This window comes from Pundamilia nyererei, unplaced genomic scaffold (assembly GCF_000239375.1).
Source record: "Pundamilia nyererei isolate P.nyererei 1_Seehausen unplaced genomic scaffold, PunNye1.0 scaffold00003, whole genome shotgun sequence".
Classification (NCBI taxonomy): Eukaryota; Metazoa; Chordata; class Actinopteri; order Cichliformes; family Cichlidae; genus Pundamilia; species Pundamilia nyererei.
This window is the reverse complement of record NW_005187404.1, coordinates 1126328-1141959: the sequence shown is the minus strand read 5'-3', so window position 1 is coordinate 1141959 and position 15632 is coordinate 1126328. Positions and strand designations below refer to the sequence as shown.

The window sequence follows — 15632 nt, the reverse complement described above, 5'->3', positions numbered from 1 at the left end:
ACACACACACACACACACACACACACACACACACACACACACACACACAAAAGACAGTCTGGAGCAGAATGCTCCATTTACCTCTGTTTGATACCCCTCATCGAATTACTGACAAGCACACAACAATAACACCTTACAACACACACACAGTCACACACACAGTCACACACACACACAATTGGATGTGCTGCGATCAAACACACAAAGATTTATAAATTCTGTCTCTTCTCAGCTTTGTTTAGCCTCAGCCTGCTCCTTTGCGGTCATTTTCTTTCTCCTGATCCCAGTTTCTCCACACCTCCCTCATTTCATTCATCCATCCTCTTCTCATTCTCTTTGATTTGTAGCTGCCTTTTTGGTTCGATGGATCATGTGCTAGGGGATTTCGGAAAACTGTTACTTTATGTCAGCAAATACTGTATAATCCTGACTTGCACATTTTTTATGTATGCTGCAACATCCATTTAATTTTCTAGTTACAAGCTTTATAAGCCAAAATTTCTCATTCATTCTGGTTTCAGGATGTGGCTTGGTGATAGGATATCTCACCCTTTTACCCAGTGTTGGGTACAACTAGTGCTAGTTGTACCCAACACTGAAAGCCTTTGAGACAAATAAGTAAAAAAAACCGGATGTAGTAAAAGACAAAAAAGAGAGGAAAAGAAAAAAAATGAAATGGCTCAGAGAGGATCGTGGCTAGAGTGTTAGAGAGGGAATAATAGCTTTGCTGCACTGACATTAAAGGTGCAGGAAGGAACCTTAGAAGTGTGTGACAGGTGAGCAGCAGTGAGAGACGGTGAGTGAGACAGGTAGAGTGGGAGCTAGAGAGAGAGCGCAACCGAGAGCGAGTGGGAGTGAGTGAGAGAGAGAGAGGCTGTCTGCTGCACCACATCTCTTTCAGTTCCCCTGAAGGTGCGCTTTTGGTAAATGTGGCTTCCCTGCTGAGAAAAAACAACAAAAAAATAAAAATAAAGAGAAGCCGGAGAAGCTCAAAACGAGCAGAGCGTCCAAAAACTGAGAACAAACATCAGTTAACGAGGGAGTCGGAAGAGTGGGGGGAGAAAAGAGAGGGAGAAACTGGGGCACGGGCACATTAGTAACACGCATTAACAAAGGACCACCGAGGAGAAGAAGTGAGGAGACGCAGGGGGGTGGGGGGTGCTGATGGCAAAAAAGTGCGATGGGGCACAGTGACAGCACCTGAGAGTGACTCCTCTGCTTTGTTTTGTCTGTCCTTGCTGCCCTGTCTCCTTATCCCTTTCCTGACCCTGTCCCCTCCTCCTCCTCCTCCTCCTCCTCCCTCGCGCTCTTTCGCACATGCTATCGCTCGCTCTCTCTTCCCACAGTCAGACCAGGGAGAGCGCAGCGCCTGGGTCGCATCTCCATCTCTCTTGTTTCTCTTTCGCTCCTCTGCCATCCTGCTGCACCCTCTCCACCTCCACTTATTGTCATTCTGCAGCTGAAACCCTGTTAGGAAAAACAAAAATCCCCCGGCTCTGCATCAGAGGCAAGACACAGGAGAAGGAAAAACCAGCGGGGGAAATAGATTGGGGATCCCTCACAGAACTGAGGAGTCTTTGTTCTTCTCTAGCTTTTGATGACTGACCTGTTCTGCTGACTCTCCTCTGAAAGGAAATACTTAAAATGGGACACTTGATTTGAGCACAGAAGGAAAAAAAAAGAGGAAAAGCTTTTCTTTCTTTCTTTTTTTTTCTTGCCGGTTTATCTTGCTTCACAGAACAAAGTGGTGCACATGGAGAGGGAGCATTTGCGAGAGAGCGACTGAAGACTGAAGTCCATTTACGAGGAAAATAAAAGCGAGAGACGAGGAGAACCCGAACAGAGACTGAGCTGAAGAGTCAAACAGAGGCTCCTTTCCCCTCCTCACTCCTTGTCCTGTCTGTAGTTTTCCTCTTCGCTCCCCCGACTGAAGCCCAGCCATGCAGGTGTCCATCGCCTGTACGGACCACAACCTGAAGAGGGGCAATGGGGACCACAGCAAGCAGAGCGCCACCAGCCCCAATGTGGTCAACCAGGCCAGGGCCAAGTTCCGTACCGTGGCCATCATTGCGCGAAGCTTCGGCTCCTTCACGCCGCGCCACATCTCACTCAAGGAGTCGACGGGAAAACACACTGGCATGAAGTACAGGTGTGTTAGAGTATGTGTGAATAATGTGCAGTGCACTAAAGCGAGGGGCACCAATAATTTGTTTTCTTGTGTGTCCATCTCATTTACTGTATCCCAATATTTTTCTGTTATACTTACCTACGAAAATGCCCTCATATCAGTGGAGATGTGTCTATATTCTTTGATCAGTTTCAGTGTTGACGTGACATTTGATCATGTGTTTTTAGCAAATGTTTTTTTTCTCCAAAATAGGGACCCAAAGTTTTCAGATAAAGACTCTTTAGATGCATCAGCTTTTATTTAAAAAACAACAACAACAAAAATGATTGTTATCTATATCTGTAGTGACTTTCTCTGCCTTTAATCGGAAGCACCTTCTGCCAAACCTGTGTTATATTTGCTGTGAGCTTGCGCGACACTTTTAAAAATTGTGATCTGCAGATTCCAGACTGATCAGTAAGTCGTGCAGAAGCTGCTCAGCCTGACGGGACTCGTAAATATAAACGCCGTCGTCTACGTGCCGGGAGATTACCAACAGCTCCCTCGGGTTCATTGCCTGTTCTGTCCGTTGCTCTGACTGCCTCGCTCCTTACAGTTCATTTACACTTTCTTTATGTCTCACACATCGTCTTGCACACATCTTTAAACCTCTCCGTCTTCCTCTCAAATGCTGACATTCTCATGTCTCAGAAAGCCATGAATGGAAGCAGAGTCTTCTTGCTCCTGCCTCTCTCCCACACACCTAAACACTTTTCTGTCTCCTCTTCTCTCGGCCTCTCTGTGGTGTGCAGAGACAGCTCTGCAGTGTGGGCAGAGCGTCTGAGTTGGATTTGACCTCAGCAGTATTGCTGCTCAGCTGACTTGTGTGTTTGACTCTCATCGCCCGGAGCTTCGAATCTTATGTAAAATATGGTGGCATCGCTTCATTTCCGAATCTCTGCGGATGACGGCGAAATCGAGCTGAAAAGCACGTGTCAGAGGGTTTGAAATGACTGCTGGTTTCTGTGCGCGTAGCGATGAGACGGTGATTCACTGCGTTCTATTAAATAAAGCTGTTTTTATAAAAGTCAACACTGTGCCAAAGCAGAAACTCGATCTGGCAGCGATTTTGCTGCAGTTGGTAAGTGTGTGTCAGCTGAAGCCAAATCAAAAATCTGCAAATGTGGCTACTTTTCATGCTCTGATGGTGATGAAAATGGTAATCGATGGAGAAAAACATTTTTCCACTTCCAACTTTGAGCAAAAGTGCACGTTTTTTTTTCTTCTTCATTTTTTTGGATGGAAAGTGTGAAGGTATTGAACCATTGTTAGTATGAGTGATTTTATTCAACTTCAGCAAACATCAGTTGACAGCTCAGAGTTACAGTTTACTGTGAGGGCGTCTGGATGCCTTGTTGATTACTTGTGACATGGGTGCATTTGCTTTGCACATTGAAAGGTAACTGAAGTCTTCCTCACTCCTTTTTTATTGGCCAGAGCTGCAGAGAACACACAAACTGATTTTCAACAAAACGTAGTGGCTGTACTAAATATTCTCTAATGCTTAATGATGTTCGGAATAACGATGTGATGATTTATCCTCTAGTCTATTAATCGTCATTCTTTATCCTGGATATGTTGGCTTGGAAAATTGTAAAACTTTTCAGGCTAAGAGCTTCATTACATACTCACTGGAATATGAACTTGTCTAGACGCCGGGTTATGTAAGTGGGTCGTGATACTGCATGACCAGTAACTAGAGACAGGTGATACGTCACCCTGTGATGAATACCTGTGACGCACCTGAAGTCAAATTTGCAGAGCTACACTTGGCAAGGAAACTGTGTTATTAACATGAAGAGCCAAAGGAGTCTAAAAACATTATCCCACTTAAACTTTACAGTCATAAACCGCCACAGAGATCACGCCAGCGTTGTTTACCATAGTGCCGCGTCAGCGCTTTGATGATGTGAATTTAGACGCTCGCAGTAAGCTTTGGGAGAAGATCAGCGACTCACCTCACAGTGGGGGTCAAACGAGTATTGATTGAGCCGCCTTGAAAACAGACGTGGTTGGCAATAGCGCTGACATTACTGTGATGTCAGTAATTACAAGCACTGCAAATGAATTGCAGTCATTCCTTACTGATCATCAAATGAAGTAAACTAAAAAAGAAAATCCCAACATGTTGAGGTGATGTGGAGAGCTTACTGTTGTGGGTTTACTGTTAACGTTCTTCTGCTGCTGATGTGGGAAGAAAACAAGCAACAAGCAGACAGTTGGCTACAGTGATGCCATGAGAGTAGTGTTGTGTGTGTGCCAGGATGTTACAGCTTTAGTTGTGCTTATGTCAGCACAAATATGCCCACAGTTCAGGCAGAGTGTGTCTGTGTATATATAATATATATAACAGCTTAACAATTTAGTTTTTCCAGTTCAACTTTAAATGGAGCTCTGTACACATCTGCACACACTCCCTTAAACATGGCTCCCTGTACAGGAGAGTGAGCCATATGCCAGCACAGTCATCCTGTCAGTTTGTCTTCAAGCTTTTAGTTGACAGACGGTGGTGAAAACATGACTTGTGACAATAGACGAGGACAGGCTAGAGTTTCTTCTCACTGCTGCACAGAAACAATGAGCGGAAAGATGGAGAGAAAAGAGGAGAGAGATGGAAACGAAAAGAGACGGAGAGACGATACCAGCGCGAGTGCTAATCGTTCCACGCAGCATTGTCTTCTCCTGACAGTAATGCTGATGGACAGTATGGGAGGAGATAGTCCCACACTGTCCATCTCTACCACTCTTTCCCATCTCTCTCTCTGCTTCTTTTCGTTTCATGAAGTGAACCCGGGGTTGCGCACACCATCTGCTCTGGCACTGCAGTGTAGGTGAAAGCATGACAACAGGAGAGGTGTTTCATTCTCTGCGTGCACCTGTGCGTGTGTGAATGCGCTCCTCACAGCACAATAATACACACACACTCTGCTGCCGCTGCAGCACAGGCCTGCAGTGTTTATTCCCTTTAAATACAAAGTTATTTGTTTTGTGCCTCGAATCACAAAATAAATAATCATAAATGTCTTTGTGAATTGTGGTGAAAAAAAAGAAGTCAAAAAACGATCAAACTAGCACAATGCGGCTTCTGTTTGTTTTGTACAGCGCACCCACTGGGCATGTCCGCCTTTGTAAAAGATCGACGTAACCACTGTGATGTCAACTGTTTTGAAGCCGCTGCCTTTTGTGCTTATTTTGAAGCTAAATACGATGATATTTGGATGAGAGGCTCGAGCTCGGGAGTGATCCGCTGATGCTAAACCAAGATGTGATGGGAAGGTTGTAATTTACTGTTAGAAGTAATTTACTGCAAAAAGCAAAATGTTTGACTTTTATTACAAGAACCAAGGGAATGAGGGAAGTACACCAATAAATATGTCATTACTAGTCATAGAGATCAAAACTTTTTTTGCCCCTACAAGACTGTGAACAGAATTATTTCTATTCTGTTGGGATTTACTTGCTTTCATAGCTATCCTCAAGCTGGTATTTGGGGAACTTCAGTTTTTGGCTCATTGTTTTTAAGGTTGAAGTTGAATCTTGGACAGGTGAAAATTTAGAGAGGGTTTGTAGTGATAGCAGTAATTTAATTGTTGTCATATTCAGTTAGGACTTGTACAGAAGTGCATCAATACTTGCCTTATTAATTCATTAGCTGATGGAATATGTTGTCGTGGTGCCGTATGCAAGTCTGACTGAGTAGAAATCATTGGAATCATTTTTGAATGATTTCAGACACGGGAACATGACTGACTTTGGAGACAGAAAAGGAACTCTAAACATGGAGACAAGAGATAAACATAAAGACAAGGCTGACTAAATGTGGGACACAGGCATGGATGACATTAGATGATTAGATGACAAAATGAAGACGAGAAAACACAATATTACACAAAGCAGAAACACAACTAAAAGAACCAGAACCAGGAATATAAAATAAATATAAAATAAATCAGAATCTAAAGAGTCTAAATACATAAACACAGAGTCACAGACCCAGGACCATGACATACATAAAGTAAATATAAAAAAGTAGGAGAGATTTGTAACTTTTGATTTAAAAGAAATAAATGTGTATGTGGTTGTGAAAAGAAAGGTAGGCTTTTGTTTAAAACATATTGTGAAATGTCAGGTATAGCATTATGTCCACTGGCAGGTGACGTGACTAACACTGGATATCTCTTCTTCGTGGCACCTGTTAGTGGGTGGGTGCAGGTGAACATTTCATCCTCAAAGTTGATGTGTTAAAAGCAGTGAAAATGGGTGAGTGTGAGGATTTGATTGAGTTTGACAAGGACCAAATTATGATGGTTAGACTGGGTCAATCTGCAATGGTCAGTATCAAAAGTGGTCCAAGGAAGAAACAGAGGTGAATCAGCAACAGGGTAATAGGAAGCCAAGGTTCATCGATGCATGTGGTGAGTGAAGGCTGGCCCGTGTGCTCCGATCTAACAGACAAATTACTGTAGCTCGCATGGTTGATGCTGGTTCTCATTCAAAGTTGTCAGAGAGCAGATAAGGAGCTGCATAGCCTCAGACCTGTTGGGGTGCCCGTGCAGTCCAATTCAGAATTACCAACAATGGGCATGTGAGCTTCAGGACTGAGCCACAGAGCAATGGAAGGAGGTGGCTTGGTTTGATCCTGCTTTCTTTTACGTGGATAGCTGGGTGAATGTGCATCACCTACCTGGGGAACACCTGGTACCTGAATGCATAAAAATAGTTCAGGAATGGTTTAAGAGAACAGCAATGAGTTTGAGGCAATTTCCCAGATCTCAATCCAATCAGGCATCTGTGGGATGTGCTGATCCGTGGAGTCCCCACCTCACAACTTACAGGACTTAAAGGATCTGTAGCTAACATCTTGGTACCAGATCACAGCACACCTTCAGGAGTCTAGTGGAGTCCATGCCTTGATGGGTCAAAGTGTAATGCCTAATTAGTGTATGATAAGCAATCATATAAGATGAATTTGATGTTAAAAAAGAGGCAGGTTGATTTGGCTAAAATTAATAATAATTAGCTGTGTGTATACGTAAGTTTATTAGTACAGGAAATTCTGTATTACAAGCACAGATCCAGCTTCAGCATCAGTACTAACACAGACCCATTACAGCTTCAGCTCTAGCAGATTAACTTGTATTTGCCAATTGCCATGCAGCTCAGCCAAAGCTTTAATTTCCCATTACTGCATGCTAATGCTGATATTCAATCATCTTAGGATTCTAAATGTTTGTTTATATAAATCTCATTCTGTTTAGTATAGGTCGACTTTGTTCTACACCAACAGATGGAGAAAACTGTTTTAAAGGAGGGGGGTGGCGTTGTTGTGGGAACAGCAGGGGCGTCAGGTGTGACTGTGAGGTAATGGCAAATGGTTTACAGGACTCACGGGTCTAGTAGGAGGCTCCCTCAGCAGAATTTGGCTTAGGGCTCCAGGGAGGCGAGGACCAGCTTTGAGTTTTACTTTTGTCACAGTGCACGGCATCTGTTGGGCACCCTCCTATTCCTTTGTGCAGTCATTTCAGAGACATATGTGACTTTTACTTGTGAAGCTACCGTGGGGCTACGGATTGGCTCAGAGGAGCATAGAGAGGCAAAGTCTACACTATCTGGCAAATAAGCCTCCACTGCAGAAGCTGCTATTAGAAACATTCATGACTTTAACACCCTAAGTTGAATGGTCACATCACGAGCATGGAACATCAGCACCTCTCCCGAAGAGAACTGATATCGTGAAGTAATCTGCCTGTCTTTTGAAAAAGCTTCTGCACTGCTGAGTCTTCTCTGCCCTGCTGTTATTGCAGAAATGCGGAATCTAAACAAGCTACCGCCTTTTGCTCAGAGAAGCTCTTCTGACGAGCGGCAGCGTGGCGGGAGGACAGAGATACTGAACAAACAACAGTGTTAGATTGTTTTCTTTTGGAAATGCCGCACAGATCTAAATTTGTGACGTGATCAAAGCAACATGCTGTTGATAAAGGCTGAGTTCCAAGGTTTTCCTCCTTCTGACAGAGAGCCTGGAAGTCTTGGATTCACTTTGAATCTCTATGACTTATCTGTCCTTAGGCCTCACTTTTTGAAGAGTATTCTGTGTTCTCCTAAAAGAACACGTGTAACAAAGGTGGGATCATGAAAAGCGAGGTAGTATTTACCTGAAGTGACTCTAGCTCTATGTGGTCTTTCAACAGCAGCTGTCCCTGCGTTCTCAGGTCACTGAGTACACACAGGGAACAGGATGCCACTTTACACTGTGTTTTACCAAGCGTGCTACCACCTCAATGCACCAATCGCTCTCAGGATGTCGAAGGAGTTGCCCGGGCTTCATGTTAACACTGTGTCTCACCTCGTGCTGAACCAATGTCCACCCTGTGCTTTGACAGATGTATTTGAGGACACACACACACACACACACACACACACACACACACACACATACAGTCATGTGAAAAAGAGTTATCTCAGGACTCTTTGCAGTCCTGTGAAAACTGAGTACATCTTTACAACCTCCACAGCAACTGCTAATATTTTATTAGCAGTGCTAATAAAATGCACTTGATTAACTGATCATCATCAAGTGTGAGCACCTCTATAAAAGCAGAAGTTATGGCAGTTTGCTGGTCCAGAGCATTTCGGTGTGTGTTAACAGAGCTACGATCTTCCCAGGAGTGGACGGCCCAGCAAATTCACTCCAAGGTCAGAGGAACTACAAATACTCTGTACACTGAAAAACTACTTCCCTCCAAAATCGAATAGGGTTGCACAACTTCTAGAACGAAGTCCTTCGGACGGATGAGACCAGGCTGGAGATCTTTAGCAGTAATGCACAGCACATGTCTGAGAATTGTTTTGCAACTACTACTGTATACAAATGTATTCTAGAGTCAAATGTGAGTGAGGCTCAGAATGCTTCATGCAACAAGCACAGCAGCAAATCTAAAACAGAAAAACTAATCGCAGCATTGCAACGGCCTAAAGTTCAAAGTTCAGACCTCAGCCTGACTGAAATGCTGTGCATACATGAATATCTCAGTGAACCTCAACTCTGTAAAGAAGAGTGGGACAAAATCCCTCCATAACAATGTGAGTATGATTAAGTCACACAGAAAACAATTACTTCACCTTATTACTGTTTATATTTGGTTCTTAGAGTTACTGAATCACGAGGTGTGCTTAATTTTTCACATGACTGTATGACAGTCACAATACCAAATTGTCCTAGCTCACTGTTCATTGTATTTTTTATTTTGCTATGAATGTGTGGGTTTGAATGTCTAATGTGTACATCATACAAGGAGTTTAATGGGTTATAGCCAATGCCAGGGATGAGTAACTGACACGCAGCAAACCAGTGGAGTGGAAACAGGAAATTCAGATAAACTGGCAAATATTCGTAACAAGAAAAATCACACGCTCACAGAAAGCTGCTTATTTATCAGTGTTTCTGCTTAATAGTATGAAGTAAAAGGGTTCGACATTCACATTTATGTTGGTAGAAAGAAGAAGAGACTGTTCGTCTAAAAAACTGCCACTGGTTTAAATGTGATTGGGCCATATGTGGCACAAGAAAAATAATTTGAAAAACTTGGCAGGAAAAAAAGCTAATTCCCGATGACCTTTCAACATGTGTTGCAATGAAAAAGACATGAAGGCTTTGTGAAAACTGGGCAAGCTTTTGCATGAGCTAATTCACACACTGCTAATTTGGCAGAAGAGGGTTGGTGTCAGCTCAGTTACTGTACATTGCCTGCTGAGAGCTTGCACAGTGTTGTGAAAGGCCGGATTAGCAACTTCTGTAAAAGGAAAAAAAGAGTGCCCATGTGTTGTGGCGTTCTACGGAGGAGCTGTGAAACGAGAAAGATGATAATGAATAAAGGAAGGAATTCTTTGCCTGCTGGTCCCGCTCCAAAACCACCAAACAACAAACACTCAACAGCCCTAACCAATGCATTATCTATGCTTGTTGCTATGGTAATCGTGTCCTCGACTCTATAGTGCCATCATTCAATTTGGAACACTTTAAAAGACATCCACACACACACACACACACACACTCACTCCTGTTTAACATCATTTTAGAGGACATCGCCATGACTAACGCTCATTTCCTGAGACTCACTCTAACCTGAAACACAGTCACAGCTGACTTTAACCAACACAGCCCGTAAACTGTCCGAACAGACTAGTTACTTGTCTCCAGAAGATCACCAAAAAACCCGCAGATACACAACGAGTTCTTCAAGCTGAGGGTAAAAGTCAACTGAAGCCAGCTGAGGACTAACAGACATAACTGGGTGGAAACATGGAGGGGGATATGATGTGATGCGATAAAAGCAGAATAAACAGCGAGTTTTCCATTCAAATATTGTGCAAAGTTTGAGCAAATTCCCCAAAACTGCCAAAACAATGCAGTTTAATGTCTGTTCTCATTTACAACCATTATGCAAATATCAGTAATAGCTGACTGAGATAAACAGCTGGTGGCACTAAATCTCCAGTCGGGTGCTATTAAGCAAAGGAAGAAGGATACAGCTTGAAAACTTGACATAGTTAAGGAAGCACAGTCAGACCTCCAATTATGGAGACGTGGGCTGCGTTTTGTGGTTGCTGTTTTTGTTGCTGCTCTTTGCGTTGTCCATATCAGTCAGTGTTATGCACATGCTGACAGCGCTCCTTAAAAGTATGTGGCTGGAAGCGCGCTCGGTGTCGTAATTACTTAAAAAGTTGCTGATGTAAGAGTAGGTGGTGAAGATGTTGTACTAATTGGTACTGATTTCAGCATAACTGGTGATCTAAGAGAAAACTGAGGTTCATAATTTATTATTATTTTTGTTACATGTCTCCTAAAAAAGCTAAACAAGCCTCACAACTACTGTACTTTCATATTCCCCTAGATCACTGCTAAATGGCATAATTTAAATAATAAAATAAATCTCTTCTAAGGAGCCTTCATGGGGGGTTTGACGGGTGGGTCTTTTCAAAGGTAGCAAAAGCCGCTATTTAAATCACTCAAGTGATGCTGGGATGATTAGAGGAGCATAGAAAAGCAAAAAGGGAGGCAAAAATGAAAAAGAGAAGAAAGAGGTGTGTCAAATGTACAAATTATACAAGTAAATCCCTATGAGTGCTTATCATATTGAACTGTGGGAGGAATAACAAAGTGTGATTGTCTGTGAACTGTTTCTCTGTCCTTGAGCGTCCTGTGAGGCGCTGATAGGAGCTAATATTAATTATAGCGACAGGTCCGCAGCTGAAACTGGTGCTGACTTCAAACCTTTTATCTCATATGTGACAAAAATTGATAAGAATAACAGCTCGCTGTGGGTAGCCGTGCAAAATATATCACACAGTCAGTGGCAGCTGACTTTGTCGTTCATTGTTATTCTTTAATTAGATCCCAGTAGCATGCTAGATACTGAGCCCAGTTCCAGCTCGTCACTTTTGGGCATTTGGTCCGGGGCATTTGATAATTTGGCTTTTTTTCCTTTTCTTTTTTCTTTGTTTTTGTAAAAAAACAATGAAAAGTTGAATTTTAAATCAAACCACCTAAACCTAACCATAGGTAGATTCTGTTGTTCTGTTAAATAGGAGTGTCTGTGCATCCAGTGCTGACACAGACAGACTAAAGGACGACTTTTGTATGTGTTTCATACTGCTGTGATAAAGCAGCACTATTTGACACCTTTGGAGAGAGAACAAGATGTACCAGAGTTGAGAATAGCATGGTCAACTTTTACCCCCATAAAGATGACATTTGGAGACATCTCTTGTAGATTTAATGAAAGGTTTTGACACCTTGGTATATATCGATAAAGATCTGTTGACTATTATTACAATAGTTTCCAGATGTTTTTAAAGGGAAGCTGCACAGGCAGATACCATTGTCACTAACATCTGATGGATACAAAGTCATTTTGTTCTGTAAGCAGTTCTGATACACGACAGAAGCCACTCAGAAAAGGGATGTTCCTGGATGGTTTGTCATTGTTTTTGGTGTATTGTTTTGGTGTAAGTAAAGTAGCCCAGTATTGCAGATGTTTTTGGATTGCTAAGGTTCTTATTCTGTTTGGTGTCCAACTGTTTTAGCTCATGTAAGCAAAAAAAAAGACTTTATTCGCACTACCCGTGTTATTAGTGCTCGTGGTTATCAGTGTGTTGATCCTCCAAGGATTCATTAGTCCCTCTACAAGCTGGTAATTAATCCTTCATCCCAGAAACAAGCTTCTTAGCAATTACCACAAAGTTGTTCTCTTTCGAGTTGTTAAATCTGTTTTTGGTTTCTCAAGTTAAAGTGCAACATTTAGCTAATTTTGATGTTTCTGCCATCCTAACAGCAGCAGGACGTTTGCTTGATTTCTTGAAGGTTCGTGCACCAAGTTCACATAAACCAGGAAGAGATACAGTTGTGTGCAAAGGTTTTGAGTCAGACATGCTTCCAGGGAGCCAGAGTCTTTTGTAATCTTTTAAAATGGACTTAAGCAATAGTTCTCCAACTTTCTGAAGTCTGAAGACTTTCAGAGACTTTCCACTCTGGAGAAACTACTTACAGCTAGCATGCCTAAGAAAGTGTTAAGGTATAAAGGTGCTCATACTAAATATTGACTTTTAAACTTTTTAGAATTGCTGCTTCTTAAAAAAAAATCACCCATCTATGTTTGTGCATGTTTCAATAAATCGCTGCACATATTTCACATTTTCCCAGCAAAATATAAAAAAAATGAAGACTAGCGTGAGACTTTTGAAGAGTACTGCATAATGGATAAAATGTTTGCCTGTTAAATATAAACCATGAATAATCACAGGGTCATTGATCAATAATCGATTGAGTTATATGCTGGTACTCTTCTTGACCCTCTTCTCCTCTTAATTATAGAAGATACAGGTGTGGAAAGTGCTGTAGGTTTCAGAGGGGACACACACTGTCACTGTGTAAGCTGTAGTGGGATGTATGACAAAAAGCAAAAATTACTACGCTTCCTTTGACATTGTTTCAAACCACACAAGTTGAAAATTGTTTCAAAAAGCAGAACAAAGCTGCACAGCTCTCTCTCTCGCCTCCAGCTAAAACTCTCTGCGTCCTGACAGCCATGCCAGTGTTGAAACCACATGTCCATCAGCCAAAATGCTCTATGTGTGTGTGTATGTGTAACAGCTGATCCCCTCAGGATGCCTGTCTCTTTCACACTACATCTCCTGACAGCTCTTTTGCTGCATTTTCCAGGATTAACTGTGATTGTGGTCCCGCTGGTCAGGAAACGTGAAGTTATATACATTTGTGCATCGCACCATTTGTCCCTGCTAGCAGCAGCCATAAATCAAACTGTGAATACTTCACCTTGATCTTTTTTTTTTATCAAGAGATTATAGAAACTTATATACATTGTATTGTATGCATCTTACATGACATATTTTCTCAAACATTTCTTTCCCAATCATTTTAACTTTTTCTTGTTAAACAAAAGAGAAATTAAAATACAAAAAAACATCATACCAACAGAAGAACAGAAAATTGAGGAAAGAAAAAAAAGGAGAAAAGAAAAAAAAAATTAAATAAATAAATAAAATAAAGTAAAAAAAATAAAAAATAAAAAATAAAAAATAAAAATGTAACACTATATAAACAGAATTAAAAATATAATAAAATAAAAATAAAATAATAAAAGGGGAGGGGGGTGCTTAAATCCTATGCCTACCTTAAAAAAAGGAGTAAATTTCAAATTCTTTTCAATCTAATCGTAGGGTGGGTAAATTGCATTGTACTAAGGAAAAGATTTGAGATATTCCACAAAGGGTGTCAACTTGTGGATAAATTTTGCAGAACTACCTTTCACTGTGAGTGAGATCTTCTCCACCCTTCTCCAAGAATGTCCGGACAGTATTAAGCCATTGCAATGCAGATGGAGGCGTGGGAGATTTCCAAAGAAGTAAAATACAGCATCTAGCAATAAGGGAACAAAAGGGCGAGATCTCATTTTGCTGGGGAGTTAAATTAAGAGGGGTCTTTGGAACTCCAAAAATAGCAATTAGAGGTTCTTCTCGGATCTGAATTCCAAAACCCTCCGAAAGTACAGAAAAGAAATCACTCCAAAATTTGTTCAAACTCGAACAGAAAAAAGCCCATATGGCTTAGATTGCAAGGGGAGGTGTGACATCTGTCACATTGGTCTATAATTGAAGGAACATTTTAGATAAACGGGATTTTGAGAAATGGACTCTGTTTATTACTTTAAACTGTATAAGCTGTAGCCTAACACACAATGTACATGATAAGATTCACCTTATCCCACCATGATTCAAACACTCCCATGCGGTTCTGATTTTACCTGATGAGTCAGATTCAGTCGCCATAAGCATACAATATATATTTGATAGAGGTGATTTTTGATTAGGCCTAAAAAGCAGAAGGTCAACCCAATGGAGGATCAGCAGGGAGAATAGGGAAATTTGGAAACAGTGATGAGACACAGTGTCTAATTTGCAAATAGAGAAACAAGTGAGAAGGAGGTAGGTTAAATTTTGAGGATAGCTCTGAGAAACTAAGAAAGACATCATCTTTGTAAAGGGCTCTCATGGTTTTTATGCCTCTTTCGTGCCACATCAAATAGGCGGCGTTGGTAGTGGCAGGGGAAAATGCATGATTCCTTCACAATGGTAATCTGGTAGAGGGGGATATGAATTTAAAATGCGACCTGAACTGAAACCATATCTTAAGTGTAGAGAGCACTACGGGATTTGAAGCAACAGAAGATGTTTTAACAGGCAGTGATGAATAGATGAGGGAGGCAAGTGAAAAATATGGAAAAATTGACTGAATTTCAAGTTTACACCAAATCAGGTTAGGTGAATTTAGCCAGTAGGTCAGATTATGAATATGCGAAGACCAGAAGTACATTAAAAAATTTGGTAGGGAAAGACCCCCATTAGAGGTAAACTGTTGTAATAAAGAGAGCCTCAGTCTAGGGGCTCTTCCTTTCCACAAAAAGAAGAAACCATTTGGTCCAGGGACTTAAAAAACTGTTTGGGCAGAAATAGGGGGATACACTGACATAGAAAGAGAAATCTGGGTAGCACATTCATTTTGATAATATTAATCCTGCCAATTAGTGACAGTGGGAGGGAGTTCCACCTCTGGAAATCTAATGCAAATTGTGAGACCAGGGGGGCAAAATTCTCAGAAAACAGTAAAGGCAAAGTTCGTGTAATATTAATTCCCAAGTACCTAAACCCCGAGGGGCTGAGCTTAAAAGGAATGTCAGACTGCTCAAGTGTTAACGCCAAAGAGTTTACAGGGTAACATTCACTCTTGAGCAAATTAGTTTTATAGCCAGAAAAAGAGCTGGGTTTTTCCAAGACAGATACAATTGGAGGAAGACTACATATGGGGTCAGCTACATACAAAAGAAGGTCATCTGCATACAGGGATACCTTAAGTTCAGATAATTCCATGAAAGGAAGGGAGGGATTTCAG

General features: G+C 41.5%; 1 protein-coding gene across 3 annotated transcripts in view; it reads left to right on the top strand.

Annotated features, from left to right (window-relative positions):
* The window catches only part of kcnab1a (potassium voltage-gated channel subfamily A regulatory beta subunit 1a), a 122910-nt gene that overhangs the window by 45418 nt on the left and 61860 nt on the right, over nucleotides 1–15632 (top strand). The window contains exon 1 of one of the 3 annotated variants that reach the window (XM_005720558.1): nucleotides 1361–2149. The exons of the other annotated variants lie outside the window; for them this stretch is intronic. Coding sequence (XP_005720615.1) covers nucleotides 1941–2149 — 209 coding nt within the window. The 5' untranslated portion in view covers nucleotides 1361–1940. Of the gene's footprint in view, nucleotides 1–1360; nucleotides 2150–15632 lie in introns of those variants that run through there. 3 annotated transcript variants of the gene reach the window in all.